The 14,610-nt window shown below is 40.9% G+C and overlaps 1 protein-coding gene across 1 annotated transcript in view; it reads right to left on the reverse strand.

Annotated features, from left to right (window-relative positions):
- Positions 1 to 14,610, reverse strand: part of LOC113978589 — a 17,198-nt gene that overhangs the window by 2,439 nt on the left and 149 nt on the right. Inside the window, exons 2-9 of the mRNA XM_027705649.1 lie at positions 13,432 to 13,582; positions 13,015 to 13,223; positions 11,752 to 11,924; positions 10,960 to 11,348; positions 9,827 to 10,098; positions 2,157 to 2,468; positions 523 to 1,014; positions 4 to 321 (exon numbers count right to left, since the gene is read on the reverse strand). Of these exons, the coding sequence (XP_027561450.1) occupies positions 4 to 321; positions 523 to 1,014; positions 2,157 to 2,468; positions 9,827 to 10,098; positions 10,960 to 11,348; positions 11,752 to 11,924; positions 13,015 to 13,223; positions 13,432 to 13,454 (2,188 nt within the window). The 5' untranslated portion in view covers positions 13,455 to 13,582. The remainder of the gene's footprint in view (positions 1 to 3; positions 322 to 522; positions 1,015 to 2,156; positions 2,469 to 9,826; positions 10,099 to 10,959; positions 11,349 to 11,751; positions 11,925 to 13,014; positions 13,224 to 13,431; positions 13,583 to 14,610) is intronic.

Genomic DNA, 14,610 nt, shown 5'->3' on the forward strand with positions numbered 1-14,610 from the left:
TGCCGTCGTACAGCTCCACGCGGCCCTCGCAGCCGTTCCTGCCGCCCTGCAGACGCAGGTTGGAACCTGACACGGGACACAGGCCGTGGGTGAGGGTCACTCTTGGAAAAGAGATGAGGGTAACTAAGGAGACCAGTGAGTGAGAGTGGGCAAGGTTACCTGCTGTGGTAGTTATTCTCGCTGTGGTGATCACCTCTGCTGAGGTGGACGCCTCTGCTGTGGAGCTTGGTGGGGCTGTCGAGCTTGGTGGGGCTGTGGAGGGTGTTAGAGCTGTGGTGGGTGGTGGTGCTGAGGTGGTTGTCTCCGGTGCAGTGGACATCTCTGTTAGGGAGGTCATTAGTTCAATAACAATGGACATGGCACTGGACATGACAAGCTGAGCTGGAGCATTAAGAGAGGACTAAGGAAGAGAGCCAGGAGCTCTGTCCTGCCACTCTGGGAATCTTCCTGCAGTACAATCAGGCCTGTGAAAGAAGTTCAGGCACACTAAAGAGAATAGTGAGTGACAGTGGACAGGGTTACCTTCTCTGCTCTCCTCTGCTGTGGTGGCCCTTGTTGCTGGGGTGATTGTATCAAGTTGGTTGAACATCGGTGGTGAGGAACTCGATGTCACTGCGGTGGTCATCTCTGGTGAAGGGGGCATCTCTTCTGGGGAGGTCGTTAGTGGTTTGGTAGTTGTTGTCTCTAGGGTTGTCGTCTCTAGGGTTGTCCTTAGCACTGCCATGGCCATCTCTGAGAATGACAGCTCTGCACTGGTGGTCAATGGTCCCATGCTGGTCAGCAGCTCTGGGGACGTTGTCTCCATTGTGCTGGCTGTTAATGTTGATGTGGTTGTCTCCCCTCGGGATGTCGTCATCTCTGGGAGGGCTGTTGATGCTGAGGTTGTCATCTCCGTCAGAGATGCCGCTGTTTCTGGGAATGCTGTAGTTTCAACAACTAGAGGCAACTCGAATGCTGCCTCCAGTGTTGGCGTTGCTGTCGCCACGGCGGTTGTTGGTGCTGCATCAGCCTCTTCTGTGAACCCAGAAGAAAACCACCCCACACGTGAGGACTGTGCTTGTGCAATGGGTACCTCTGTGCGTTACCTACAAGCCCAGTTCCTTAAGGACCAAGTGAAATCAAGATAAATTACTCTGATGGCATGCTCCATCTTGTCTGGGGTCAATGGACAGAATGGAGGTGGGTAACAACCAGTTGAAAATTTTTCTTGGAAGTGGTATTTCCAGATGATGACAGCAGGGTAAGGTACTGGTGTGCAAATTAATGGCACTTAAAGAGACTTAAAAAGCACTGGTGTAGGTAGCATTTTCCTCTAGTATGGATTCAACCCACCAGGCTCTTACTCCCTGAGAAAATGTGGAAAACTGCAATATATACATAAAACAAGCAACCTGTCATCATCAGCCATGTCTCAGTTCATGATCATCTCGAGAAAATAAGACACAAATTATCTACATTATCTTAAAAAATAATGGGCAAGTAGAATGAGAAAACAACAAGGTGACAGACTATTCAAAATGGATGGATATTTATAAAGGGAATGGGTATTAATGGATCTAAACTTGAAAGAAAACTTGAAAAATATGGAAACAATGCAAAGTGAACTGTCAGCTATGACAATTTGGGTTGTGACTGTAAAATTATTATTGCCCATAATAAATCCATTAAGAGTTCACCTAACCCCATTCCTCCCTGATAAACTGATACCAGATATAACTTTGACTTTAATTTCTACTTGTTTCCTTATTGCCTCTGCCAGGTGATTAGATGGAATTAATATTCTGCATATTGCAATACATATCTGATCCTTGGGGCTTTAAATTGCTTTGTGTGGATGAGTAAGCACAGTTTGTACGTCACCCTGGTGAGAAAACCTGAGTCCGTGCTGGCTCTGCAGGGTCAGGAGGGTGAAAAGACAGGGTTGTTGGAAGATCAGACTGTGCTTCCTGTGAACAGGCCTTTTCAGAGGGAGTGTGCCCTTCCACAGATAGAGAATTCTTCATAATAAAGTAGAAAAAAATGTTAGACCTATATCTAGTATAGCTTTTAGTCTTGAATGAATGAAAGGTTATCTAGTAGGAGAATGTCTGCATACCCCCTACAGATCGAGTGCAATTTATAGCAAAATTGTTTAGAAAAGAAAAATGTGACAGCACCTGAACAGACAACACCAGCATCTTCGTAGTGGGCACAGTTGTGTATCCTCCACCCCGAGTGATTGCAACGCAGCAGGGACATCTCATTCCCATTGCACCTCACGTTGTCCAGCAGGATGCTGCCAGAGCCTTCCCCAAAGTATGCACTTCCCATAGCTGCAATGGCCCGGCCACATCCCAGCTGCCTGCACACGACCTGGGCATCGGCAAGGTCCCAATAATCATCACAAACCGTCCCCCACCGTCCTCTGTAGCGGATCTCAACGCGACCTTCACATCGGTGCCTTCCGTTCACCAGCTGGATGTAGGACGCTTTGGGAGAGAGGGAATCGAGCACAAAGCAGTCAGACAAATCAGCTGGAAGTGACTGTAAGGAGTATTCTGTCCTCTTGCCCTATTGTCCCTAGAAGGTGCTTGCCCAGCCCAGTATTAAGTGCCTGTAAGGACAGAGGTTTGTTCACACCTTTTTTCCTTCCTCTCTTCCAGATCTCAAAATCAGCTGTGTATATTTTATGCAAGATTGCTACAGTAAAGATAGAAAGCAGGCTAAGCAAAAACTATTTAAGCTAGAAAGGAAATTCCTTACTAATAAGCAAATTATAATAGTAAAGAAAAAGAGAGAAAATTAATTTCAGTCTCTCGATGAAAGCTAAGTAAAACTGTATTAAGAAAATAGCACCAAATTTTGTTAAATTTGTAAACAGGAAGAAAATATCATTATTTAAGAACACATTTCATATTTATGTATTACTTTTATTCACCGCTGTCAAAATGTTTTATGCTAAAGAACAAAGAGACATGGCGATTTGCATTGAATCCTGCTGGAATTTGGGATGCAGAGCCTGGCATTCCTGCCCTCAACCTGGATCTTAACAGCAGCACGTATGTGTAGCTCTTCAGTGTGACATACAAAGCCTCTGTTGATCTGAGTGCAGAAGGGAAATCAGAGCAGTGGCTCAAGCAGATCAACAAGACTTCAGTGACACAGCAAGATCAATCTTGGATAGCCAAGACTGTGTCTTTTCCCTAAACTTATGTTCTTGGAGCTACTATAGTGCTGCCATATAAAAGCTACCGGGCAGATGGATTACAATTCATGGGATATTGTGCACCGCTGAAAGATGATGTCCAAATTAGGTCAAACGAATCCTTCAGATAAACCATAGAATTCTAGAGAAGACAACATTCATTCTGTATTTCTCTCCATGGTTTAAATAATTTAACTGGAATTTCTCTTCTTCCTCTAGAACTTTCAGGAGAATTTTAAGGACGTAGAGTCCACACATCAAATCCAAATCCTATTGTTTTTAAGAGTAATTTTACTGGGAGAATTTCACCAAATGTTCTACAGAATGGACAATGGTCTCAACAGGATGATAAAGATTTCAATAGAAATAAAGGAATAACCTATCATGTATACATCTGATTACTGCATTCATTCAGGTAAAACACATCTGCTTTTCACTTTGAGTTGGCTTGTTTTGACGTTCTGCTGTGAGCAGCATGAAAATCCTGATTTTAGAGAATCATTTTTGATGAAGACATTTATTAAAGTCTTTACCACCAAGCGTAAGTGAGCAAACAAATGCAGTAACTTAAGATTTGCAGGATTTACACTTTGGAATTCAAAACATGCACGCTGCACTTGTTATCCTTTGCTTTTCTGCCAAATGCATATTTGCCTTGTTATTAAACACTAAGTCATCCAAAGCAAAACAAATCTCAGGAGTTAACAGCTCCACGATTTCTTCACTGCATCTGATTCTTTGTTATTGGACTAGAAGTACAGTCAAGACGGTGGCCAAACTAAATTTGTCCTGAATTGTATGCATTTCAAAGGGAGAAGCTACAAAAGTGCCCTTTGACTTATATCTGACTTGTTTCTTCAAATATCTACTTGAACATGCACATTTTTGAACCCCTCTCATAGGAGTTTTGAGAGGTGACACAGCAAACCTGGCAAAAGGTCAGCGCGGGATTAGGAAATTAAAGCTGATCTAACCCGGGTTTATTTGCTCTTATTCAAGGTCTGTCACCACTGTGAGAGCACAGCCATCAGCTGGGGATGCAGTGAGATGGATTGAGTCCTGCCTCACACTTCAAAAGTATCAAAAAGACAAAAGCCTGTGATTATACAGCAAATATTCTGCTACAGGAGACAGAGGCAGAGAGCAGAGAGAAGAAGCAGAGCAGCCAAAGGGAGGTGGTTCATCATCAGGCAAGCAGAGGACAGATAGAGAAAATTGGATGAGGTGGATGATGGCAATATAAATTCTCATCATGATGTTTAAATGACTGGTTAGAAAAATCATCAGCAATTATTCTGAGATATACACAGAACTATTAAGCTCAAAAAAGTCACCCAAGTCACTTAGGAGAGAGAAACTAATCATGTAAGGAAGAATTCAATGACCATAAAGAAGTTCAACTGAAAGCGTTTCCTCACTATCATTATTTTTAGATGTCCATCATTTACCCACAGTGCTAGAGTAAGAAAACTTTACTTCTTGTTATATTTAATTACATTTTACATAAGACCGAGAAGAACCAAATAATACAAGGGATATTAAATATATAGCATATGTATGCATGCATATACTGTGAAACAAATATACACAGAAAATAAATAAATAAATAATAATTTCCATGATTCTTAGACCAGATTTCTGGAACTGGAGGAATGACTCGTTCATAACATACTCACAGACACAATTCTTGAAATGATGCAAGGCACTGAGACGAGTACGACCCTGTGACAGCAAAATGAACTCCACTAAATGGTTCAAAACGTTCTTACCATTCACTCTGGTGATTAGTTCATCATTTTAGTAGAACAAAACTGTGCTATCTCTTTCCTCTAATTCCTGCTTTAGTCTTTTTCCCAGACTGATACAAACATGAACCTAAATTCTGTTCGCGGAATCAACAGAGAGGCTCCAAGCATTAAATTTTTTTATGCACCCTGGAACAAGTCTCAGTGGTTTTTACCTGTTTTGGCCTCGAGAACTGCTGGACCCAACAGGAGTAGCCATGTCAAAATCATAGTGGTACCCATCTTACCAAGTGCTATTGATAGAAAGGACCTCAGAATATATAGTCTCTATTTCTGAAGGGGAGTGGCTCTACAGGTTTCTTTCTCTACAGGAGAACAATAAAACAACCACAGTCCTCTGATCTGAAACAAACGTGTTTGATTTGTTATTTAATATTTTGTAACTTCCTGGGTTTTGCAAAAAGATAACATCTCGAGAGTAACATTTTCCATTGCCTGGAAGGAAATATTTATGCTACCATAGGTTTCACAATCATCTCCTTGTACAAAAAAAAGAATGAGCTCCTATTCAAAGATACCTTTCAATTCCAGCTGATGAATCTCACTAATTTTCTTTCATGGGGAGATTCCTTGACAGGATTGTAGCAGAATCTTGAAACTTAAATGGGCTTCTCCCAGTAAAACAGTAAAAGAGACTTACCAACCAGCATGGCAAGTCTTCCTGGGGAGTCAAGAATGTCCTAAAGCTTCAGCATACTTTAAATAAAATAAGATTAGACCTGTTGACCCTTTTTAAGTATGACTGGAGAGTCTCTGAAGAACCTTGCAATTCAAGTCAACACTTCCACCTCTGTAATGAACCCATTCTTTTTTGGCACATGTAATTTCAAGTCAAAACTCAAGTCAAAATTCACTGAGAGGTTGTTAGATTGGAAAAAAGTGTCAGAGAATCGGGGTCAGCTGATAACCTTTTGTGCAAACACTGTAGAAAAATGAGTAGATCTTGCGCAGAGTTAAGAAAATTACATAGCTTGCAACTTAATTTTATTCTAAAACTTCCTTTGATGCTTTGAACCAACAAATGAGGGGGGGAATGTTCAGATTTCTATTAAGAAAATTTCTTAATATAGTCCTTGTTTAATTTTGCATAGTGACAGTTACAGCTGTGTCATTCTTCGAAGAATGAATCCAAAGCTTTTCCACGACATGAAATAATGCTTAATTCTCATTCACCACTCTCTTGTCAGAGTGATTACTTTCGTCTCTTTCTGTGTTTTAACAATTGAACAAGAAAAAGCGGATGAGCATCCCTACCCTGAAGAGCCAGAATGTTGTTTTCCATCTCATTCCCACCTCTACAGCTATCATTTCTTGGATGGAATTATCCCAAGTTAAAATTGCTGCCATATACAAATTTATTGCTTCCAGGGACAGTCATCAAGGATAAAAACCAAAGGCCAAAGGAGAAAGAGAATGACCTAGAAGGCCTTTCCACAAAGACCAGCATTTTTGGAATGGAAGAAGGAAGTGTAAAATACAAGAGGCCAAAGATAATGTTGGAAGGCTTGAGAGTGAACACTGAGAAGGGTAAATATGTTTCTTCTTTATCCAAACAACCACATTTGCACATGAATGAGGATATGTACACAACACCTGGTATTCACTATTCATATTATTCTGGTTTTGACACCTTGACAAGAAGCAGAAAAAATCCAGTATATTTGACTGGCCAATCAAACACTGCAACGAGTGAAGCGAGAGTAAGTGATGGATCACAATCCTTCTCCAAACTCCTGCAATAACTGAAAAGGGTGAGGAGGAAGGGGAACACAAAAGGGATTCCCAGGTGGTTCAAGTGTAAAAAAACATCTTAAGCTGCCCAGGTAAAAGAACAAAATTGATTAATTAATTCTTCACTACACTCTTCACTAATGAATTCTTAATTTCAAAAATCTAGATATTTCTAGACATCTTGATTATCAAACAGTCTCTGCATGTGGAAATCGATAAATAGTATGTTCCAATTAATCTTAATTAAGTAATTAATACAAATATTCTACAGCTCATGTTTTCATCCCTCCCATTGGTTAGATTAGTCTCTTGCAGTAACAGACTTTTGTTCTTAAGGTGTTCTGGCAGCTTGAGGTATTTCCCAGCACATCACTCTGTAAAAGAAGCTACACTGAGCTTTGAAAACACTTTCTCTTCTGCTGACTGAAAGTGAGGACACTTTGCAGACATACTGCTTTTGGTGAGGTCAAAATGAAAACCACTGGAAGAACAAACAAGATTAATCCACTTTCTCGTGTGACTACAAGAAGGAATCTGCACTGGAAAAAGAGTAGCCACAGACCTCTGAAAAAAGGTTTGATAGTCTGAATCCAGGTATTATGATGCAATTAGGCTGTTTAGTCTAATTTATTGGGTTACTTGATGGCCTCTTGGGCTCCGTTGCCTGTATCATGTGAAGTATGTCACTGCAAACTGATCTGCATTTGCTAGGTGGTGAGGATGCAAGGGATCAGAACTGTCCACCGCTGGATTTATTGGTAGATTTCCCTAATGGGGGAGGACAGGAGGTGGGAAGGAAGGTCTGTGGCAGAGACATCATTCACCAGGCACATGTACTTTGGAGCATGACCCTTTCCTCGTCATCAAATCCATCCCTTGCTGTGCTGAGCAGATCACCGGGTTCCCCTGAGTCTGGACAACCTCTGGCCCGCACAACAGGACTAGATAGAAGACTGGTCACCCTCCTGGATCATTCTGCCCTTCTAAGGTGCCTGTAGGCAAAGGGGAGGGGAGGACCCTCAATCCTTGTTGCTCATGTGTGGAAAACAAAACTCACATTTTCTGTGTGCAGTCCCTATGTGTATGATCCCACCTCCACAACATGGAGAGGTGATGAGAGGCCTGCCTGGAATCATGAGGAGAAGGCAGCTTGAAGGAAGAAATGGTACAGGCTGTGATGATGATTGCTGTCAGAGCTGCCCACATCCTCCTTGTCAGGTCAGGATGTCACCCTGGGGTACAGCACACCTTCCTCAAACGTCACTGCTTTGACTCTGGCTCATCTCACACTTAGTACATTACGCTGTTCCAAATGAACTTACCTCTTTCATAGCTGGCTGGAAAACAGGAAAGTCTGAAGAAGGGCATTTCTCAATCAACACCAATGACCTTTCCACCTGTATTAAGTAGCTTCTTCTGAAGAAATTCTTCCTTTTTTATTTTTTTATTTTGTTTTCGCGTGGGAATAGGAGACAGGACACACTTCCCTGTGGCAACTGACGTACACTCTCTCCCTCCCCTACTTCACAGGTGTAGAAATGTGTGACAGCAAGAGCAAGAATTGTTGCTTGGAAAAGTCACTTTGTCAGAAGCCACATTTTTCAGTCTGATAATGTATTAGCAATGAGTTCATACACAGAAGTGCTTTGTTTGCAAGTACACAAAAAAGAGTATTACTCAAAAAAACCCACTTTCTTTCATGCTTTTATTAGACATTTATCTAACAGATTTGATCACATTCATCCTCCACACAAAATCTTATAAATGGCCTACATCTACTCAGAGAAACATGTACTTGGGAAGAACCATACCCCCCAAAGTAAGGATCACTGTACAGGAATACTTCCTTATGTGCATTTTTGCTTATGGCTCATTATTGAGATTTTTTTACTGCAAAGTAACATTTTTGTTAGACTACACAGAGTATCTCATGGTGTTACACAGGTGTTTTATCTGCATATCAGCAGTGGCCAAAGTTCTTTCTCAAGTCACCTAAATCAGACAGACACTCAACCAAGAGTTCAACTGAGATGCCCTGAAATGTCCAGCATTGAAGGTGCTTATTTGAATGCTAGGGTGGAAGAATCAACGTTTCTTTACACCTTAGGTATGTTTGGACTAGGTTTTAAAGTCAGACTGCTTTAAAAGTTCAGTTCATGGTAACATCAGGCTTAATCTTGATACAAGATGTTCTTCTGACAAGAAGATAGTGGAATAGTCAAGTAAGAGTTGCCCTTCATGCTGATTGCAAAACCAAACAATGAAGCAGATGGCTGGGGAAAATATCCTTCCTCCTGCAAGCCTGGGTTGCCTCTCACATTATCTGGTAGGGGATGGGTTTCCGCAGTTCACGCTTCAACAGAAATCCTCCCACGGTGAGAAGAGCAGCAGCTCCCAGCACCGCGGCGGTGACAGCCAGGGGGACGTGGGAGCTGCCAGCAGGCACTGAGCTCGGAGACTCCCCTCTTGCCTGCATGTCAGAGTCAAGCTCTGTGCACGAAAGAGAAAGAGAGAGGCTTACATTTGTTCTCCTGACCTGGTTAATCTCAGAGGTAATTAGGCAAAGAGAATTACAATGCTGTAATCTGGGTTAGATCAGAAACCAAATCGTTTTACTGCAAATGATTCTGTGGCCCAGCAAAAAGAGTAAAGGTTATGGCAATAAATTAAAGAGTAAGTGAGAGTCTGTAATTATTACACTCAAAGACCACAAGATGCCGTTTTCTGACAGTGGAAACAATGGATACAAGGCACTGGGAAGCAACATGTCAAAGGGTACTTAGAGATTGATTGTTAATGAATGAGAGACATGACAATCAGGCACAGTCAGCTTAGGAATATTAATATAAATCCAGCAGGGAGATGAGTTATAGCTCATCCCTCTTTCTGCAGAACTTAATCAATTGCCATTGTGCAGAACAAAGAATGGATCTAAACTATGACAGAAAGGAAACAGCTTGTAAACCTAATATCAATATTATATTAAAAAAATATAATAAGTCCCCATAAGAATCATAGCAGAATTGCAAATAAATGGGTTTCATGTCTGAACTGCAATGCAAACACACAGTAACACACAAGAGTTATTCAAGATATTTAAACTTACCAGTGTTCCTGTTCTCTGCGTGAGCTTCCCGAAGCTGCACGGGTCCAATAACAACATTCACTCGTTCCTGGGAAGAACCTGAATTCCTCTTGAGCCTACTCACACAGCCCTGATAGCAGCGGGAGGAGTAGTCTCTCTGCCTGCACACCACCAGCTCGCACTGCAGGTAAACTGACGGGTATTGCTTGGCAAAGGAAAAAGCGTTAAACGAAAACCGAGCAACGCTGCCGCGCGGCGAGGAGTGCAAAGAGTAGGTAGGGTCCTTAACACACCTAGGGAGACATAAAACCAACAGATTAGCCATTGAGTAATAGCTTCTCTTGAATAGCAGCACCATTGCATTACCTTTGTGCAATAAGTTTCAGGGTTAAATGTAAAATCGGAAATCGGAAGGATTAAGAAAAGCGCACGCTTCTAGATTACTAAATGTACACGGCACAGAAATTTCGTAGCTCAAAAAACATGTATAAACATGGAGAGCTGAAAAATGGCTAGTGGTTCTGCTGGTTTCTGTGTTTCAGCTGAGAACCTGTTTTGCATTTGCAAATGGGATTTCCTGTGTGCAAAGAGGCCCCAGAAGGCTGCTGAAGAAAGAGAAAGTGTCTTTTTCTACTCTGGAAGCACAAAACTAATTCTAATATACTTTTTTTTTTTAATAAACATGTTCTTTAGTGCCTCAATATACCTTGGTATAAAATTAAGCAAAATGTTCTGGGTTTCTAGAATAACAAGAAAAGGCTAAAGGATTTCTTTGCTTTTTGAGCAGACAGTTTTCTATTCTAGTTAAGATGCTGTAAAATTCTAATTGTGATATATGAAAATGTAGAGCTATTGACATCCCTGCGTTTCATACATTTATTTCAGAAACAAAATCAGACCTCAATTTCAGCACTTGAGAAGAAATCTCAGTGCAGATCCTTGAGTGAAATCTCAATGCTTGACTGCAACTTCTGAATGGCATTTCTTTGTCATACTGTATTTTATTCAGGCTTTGCCAAAAGGTTGTTGTTAGAAGTATATTTGTACTGAGAATTGCAGCCAAGGTACACTGGCCCTAAATCACCTCTTTCACAAATTAAGCTCTTTCAGAAGTATCCATATACTTTCAAAGTAATTCCTTAGAAAGTTCTTACCCGCTTCTGATCAATTCATGGGTCATTGTTCTAAAATCACTAGGATCCGGCGATGCCACGCAGGAGTCCACAAACACTATCAGATTTTGGTCAGAGCTGTGAAGAGATGCTTGGAGGAACAAATTCTGATTCAGGTCAACGTAATATGGGAAGTTCTGCACCGGCCACAGGAAAGATGAGGAATTGTAGAATGCCAGGTTCACGTCGTATCTGCTATACTGGGTTTCATTGACATCAGCGATGTCATTGGCCGTGTACACCACTTGCACCCAGGTGTTCTGGATCATTTTGCAGTTGACATGCAGGTGAAGGTCCTTCTGCCTTTTGACGGGGTCACCAGGAGCAGATGCTTTTATCACGTTGGAGTAGGTGATGGTTTCACTGTCGCCCTATTCGACACATTAAATGAGTACAAAATTACCACGTGTGGTCGTGTTCACTGTGTGTACCACCTGTGTACTATAAACTTCTGTATGTGCCAGGTCTTAGTATTAGTCAGAAAGAACATGTCATACTCAAAAATACCTAAGCATCTGCATGGGATTGCTCACTTAACTCTTCCCTCTACTCTTGTTCTCTAAAACATCACTCTGAAATAGATACAGGGATTTCCTAAACCATGGAAGGTATAAATAGGAATATTTAACAAACTTTAGCCTCCAGAAACATGTGCTTATTTTCTGTGCTTTGAATATACCTGTGGCCTACTACACCCTTTGCAATTCAAGACAATTTTCCAAATGTCTATTAAATTTCCATGCCCAGAGCTCTCCCAAATGTGTTGACACCAACCTGTCTCTGTGTGCCACAGCTGTTGTATGGAATGTTGAATATAACCATCGTTGATGTGATTGTTGGTCTACAGTTGGGGTCACTCAAGCTGATGCCTCTCACTGAGTAGCCCTGTGACTGGAGATAGTGTCTGTCCACAACTGCACGCATGGAGGTTGGGTAGCACGCAAGGGCTAGGGAAGAAAATATGAAGTGTTAGTGATTCCAGGCACTTGATAATGCTTGCATATTGCAGCTTCAACAAATACAATCCCTGCTATCATTTAGAGATAAGCCAAACCACTTACTTACTTTTACACTTTAGACTTAGATAAGAGGAAAGAACAGTCTCTGACCTAGTTCAGCTGACCTTCAGTTACTCCCCGGGCAAAAATAAGTAGCTTACAACAGTTTTTTGCTGAAACCTTAAACCTATATCACTCACACAAAAATGATAAGAAGTTGGAGTTTTTCCTGAATAAGAATCCAAAATATATTTTGGAAGGCGTAGAGCTGAAGTTTCAGACTGGTTTACAAAAAAACAACTTGGCTGGGAGGGGATCCTGATACTGTCTCCATGACACTTGGCTGAGTCCATGACATGAAAAGCAATGATTCCACAGAGAGTTTGGCCCTTGGTGGAGTGAGATGTCTGATTACAAGGACCTACTGGCAACACACAGCCTCTTGAAAAGCAGTTAAAAAGGCAAGAGAGCCAAATGTTTGTGCTGGAGAGGCTGTGAGTGTGCTTGAGATGTACCTTAGCATTGGGACTGCAGGCCAGTGCTGGAACAGGTCACCCAGAGAAGTAGCTTTGAGTATTTAATCCTTAGAATATTTCTAGAGACACAGCTGGACAAGTTCATAATGGACCTGACTAGGTGTTGGCAAGAGCTCTGCTTTGAATAGTTGGACAAGGAAACCTCCAAAAGTCCTTTCTAACCAATATTTCTAAGATTCTATGAAAATTTGCCCAGAAAGGTACAAAAATATATATGAATTATGATGTGATACAAAGAAATCTGAATTTAGAAAACATTATAGAAAACATCTAGAGGCAATTAAATTGATACCTGAAGATTTTTTTAAGAAGAAAATATAATTATTGTCTGAAAGTGCCGGTCAATAATTAGTTGCAAAATTCAAGTTGGAATGTCATCTATGTGGGATTTCTTCAACCAAAGTAACCCGTACTTATATGGTAAATAAAATCAGTGTATAAAAGCTTCTGAGGAAAGAAAACATTACAAACAGAATGGAATTATAAATAGAATGGAAACTTACTGGTATTCTGGTCTGCTGCAAAGGACTGATAACGAGCCCAAAACCTTCCATTGGAATATTTGGAGTCACTGTAAAACCTGACAGTCATGAAGTTTGAGGATGACTTGTATGTGAGTTTAGAAGTAGAACAAATTCTTCCAAGTAGAGGTGAAGTATTGGGTGGTCCATCATAGATCTCAATATAATCATACAGGCATCCACCTAGCAACCTGAGGAAGAAATTTGAACATGTAATGAAATGCGTTTGGTAAACTTTGGTTTTTAAATGCTGAACAAACAATAAAATAAGATTCCGCATTCACACAGTTCCCATGTATATTTATCATTCACTTAGAGGATGGGAAATGTGCCCAGGAACTGTGGATGTAGTTGAGATTTGGAATCTATTTATTACCCAGCAGAAAGTGGTTTACTTACTGAACACTCTCGAATGTAAGCATAACGCGAAAATTATTTGCTACTTGTATTTCCCACAAACAATCTGCTCTCTCTGAATAATTCAAAGGATAAGGACTCTCAAATGTCCCGGAGGGAGTGAAAAGTAGGCGACCACAAAAAAATGTTTTGTCTGAAAAAAAAAAAAGAAAAGAAGATTTAGATATGATTCACTTAGACTTAATTATGATAAAACAAAATATATTGTATGTAACCAAGCCAAAGGAAGAGGAGGTTAAATCTTAAAGGAAACTGAATGGCTATTCTCTTCTTAGTTAGACTACAGGTGTGATGATCTCTTCAGAGAATTTTGACTGACCCTTGCAGTTAGGCTTCAGCCATATATGTGTCAGGGAAAGTCGTGTCATGGTCCAAATACCATGAAATCAGAGAAGGAAAAAAAAGGGAAACTCCCACATAATGAATATACTTTGGAATCCCCACCTAGCAACAGAATCACTCAGGCAGAGGAGGTCAGTCTGTAGGACTTAAACAGTATCAATAAGAATTTTTTCCCAAAGCATAACAACATGCAAACGTTACAATTCACACCTACAAAATAGAAATTAATACACCACAAAATTAACACACTGGAGAAATGAAAAAAAAAACCAACACAAACCTAAAGTACCAGCTACTGGAGAGAGACTGGTGGGCATAGTAATGGTTTTTATAATGGAAAAAGAGAAAGAAGCAAGTGAGGCTCTGGTGGATGAAGGAGCGTGGTCAGGTTTTCTGCCAGTGCTGGGGATGTTGGTGCCCCCATGTCACACGGGCAATGGGGACCTTGGAGGTCTGAGCAAAAGGTGTTGGCCCAAATACCATAAAATCAGAGAAGAAACAAAGGAAAATCTCCCACGTGATCAACATATTCTGAAATCCAACCCCAGCAACAGAATCACTCAAACAGTAAAGTCCCGTGTGGAGGATTTAAAGAGGACCAATAAGGATTTTTTTACCTAAGTGTTGCAGTATGCAAATTATACAACTTACACCTACAAAATAGTACCTAATCCACCTCTAAAGTAACGCCTAAGAGAAATAGAGTTAAAAACACAAACCTGTAACATTTGTTGTAGGGAGAGTGGTGTTGGGGGTTAGGGCACCTGTAAGAAAGGAAGAGAAAGAAGCAAGTGAGGCCCTGGTGGATGAAGGAGCATG

Source organism: Neopelma chrysocephalum, unplaced genomic scaffold, assembly GCF_003984885.1.
Source record: "Neopelma chrysocephalum unplaced genomic scaffold, ASM398488v2 Primary Assembly neopelma1_347, whole genome shotgun sequence".
Taxonomy (NCBI): Eukaryota; Metazoa; Chordata; class Aves; order Passeriformes; family Pipridae; genus Neopelma; species Neopelma chrysocephalum.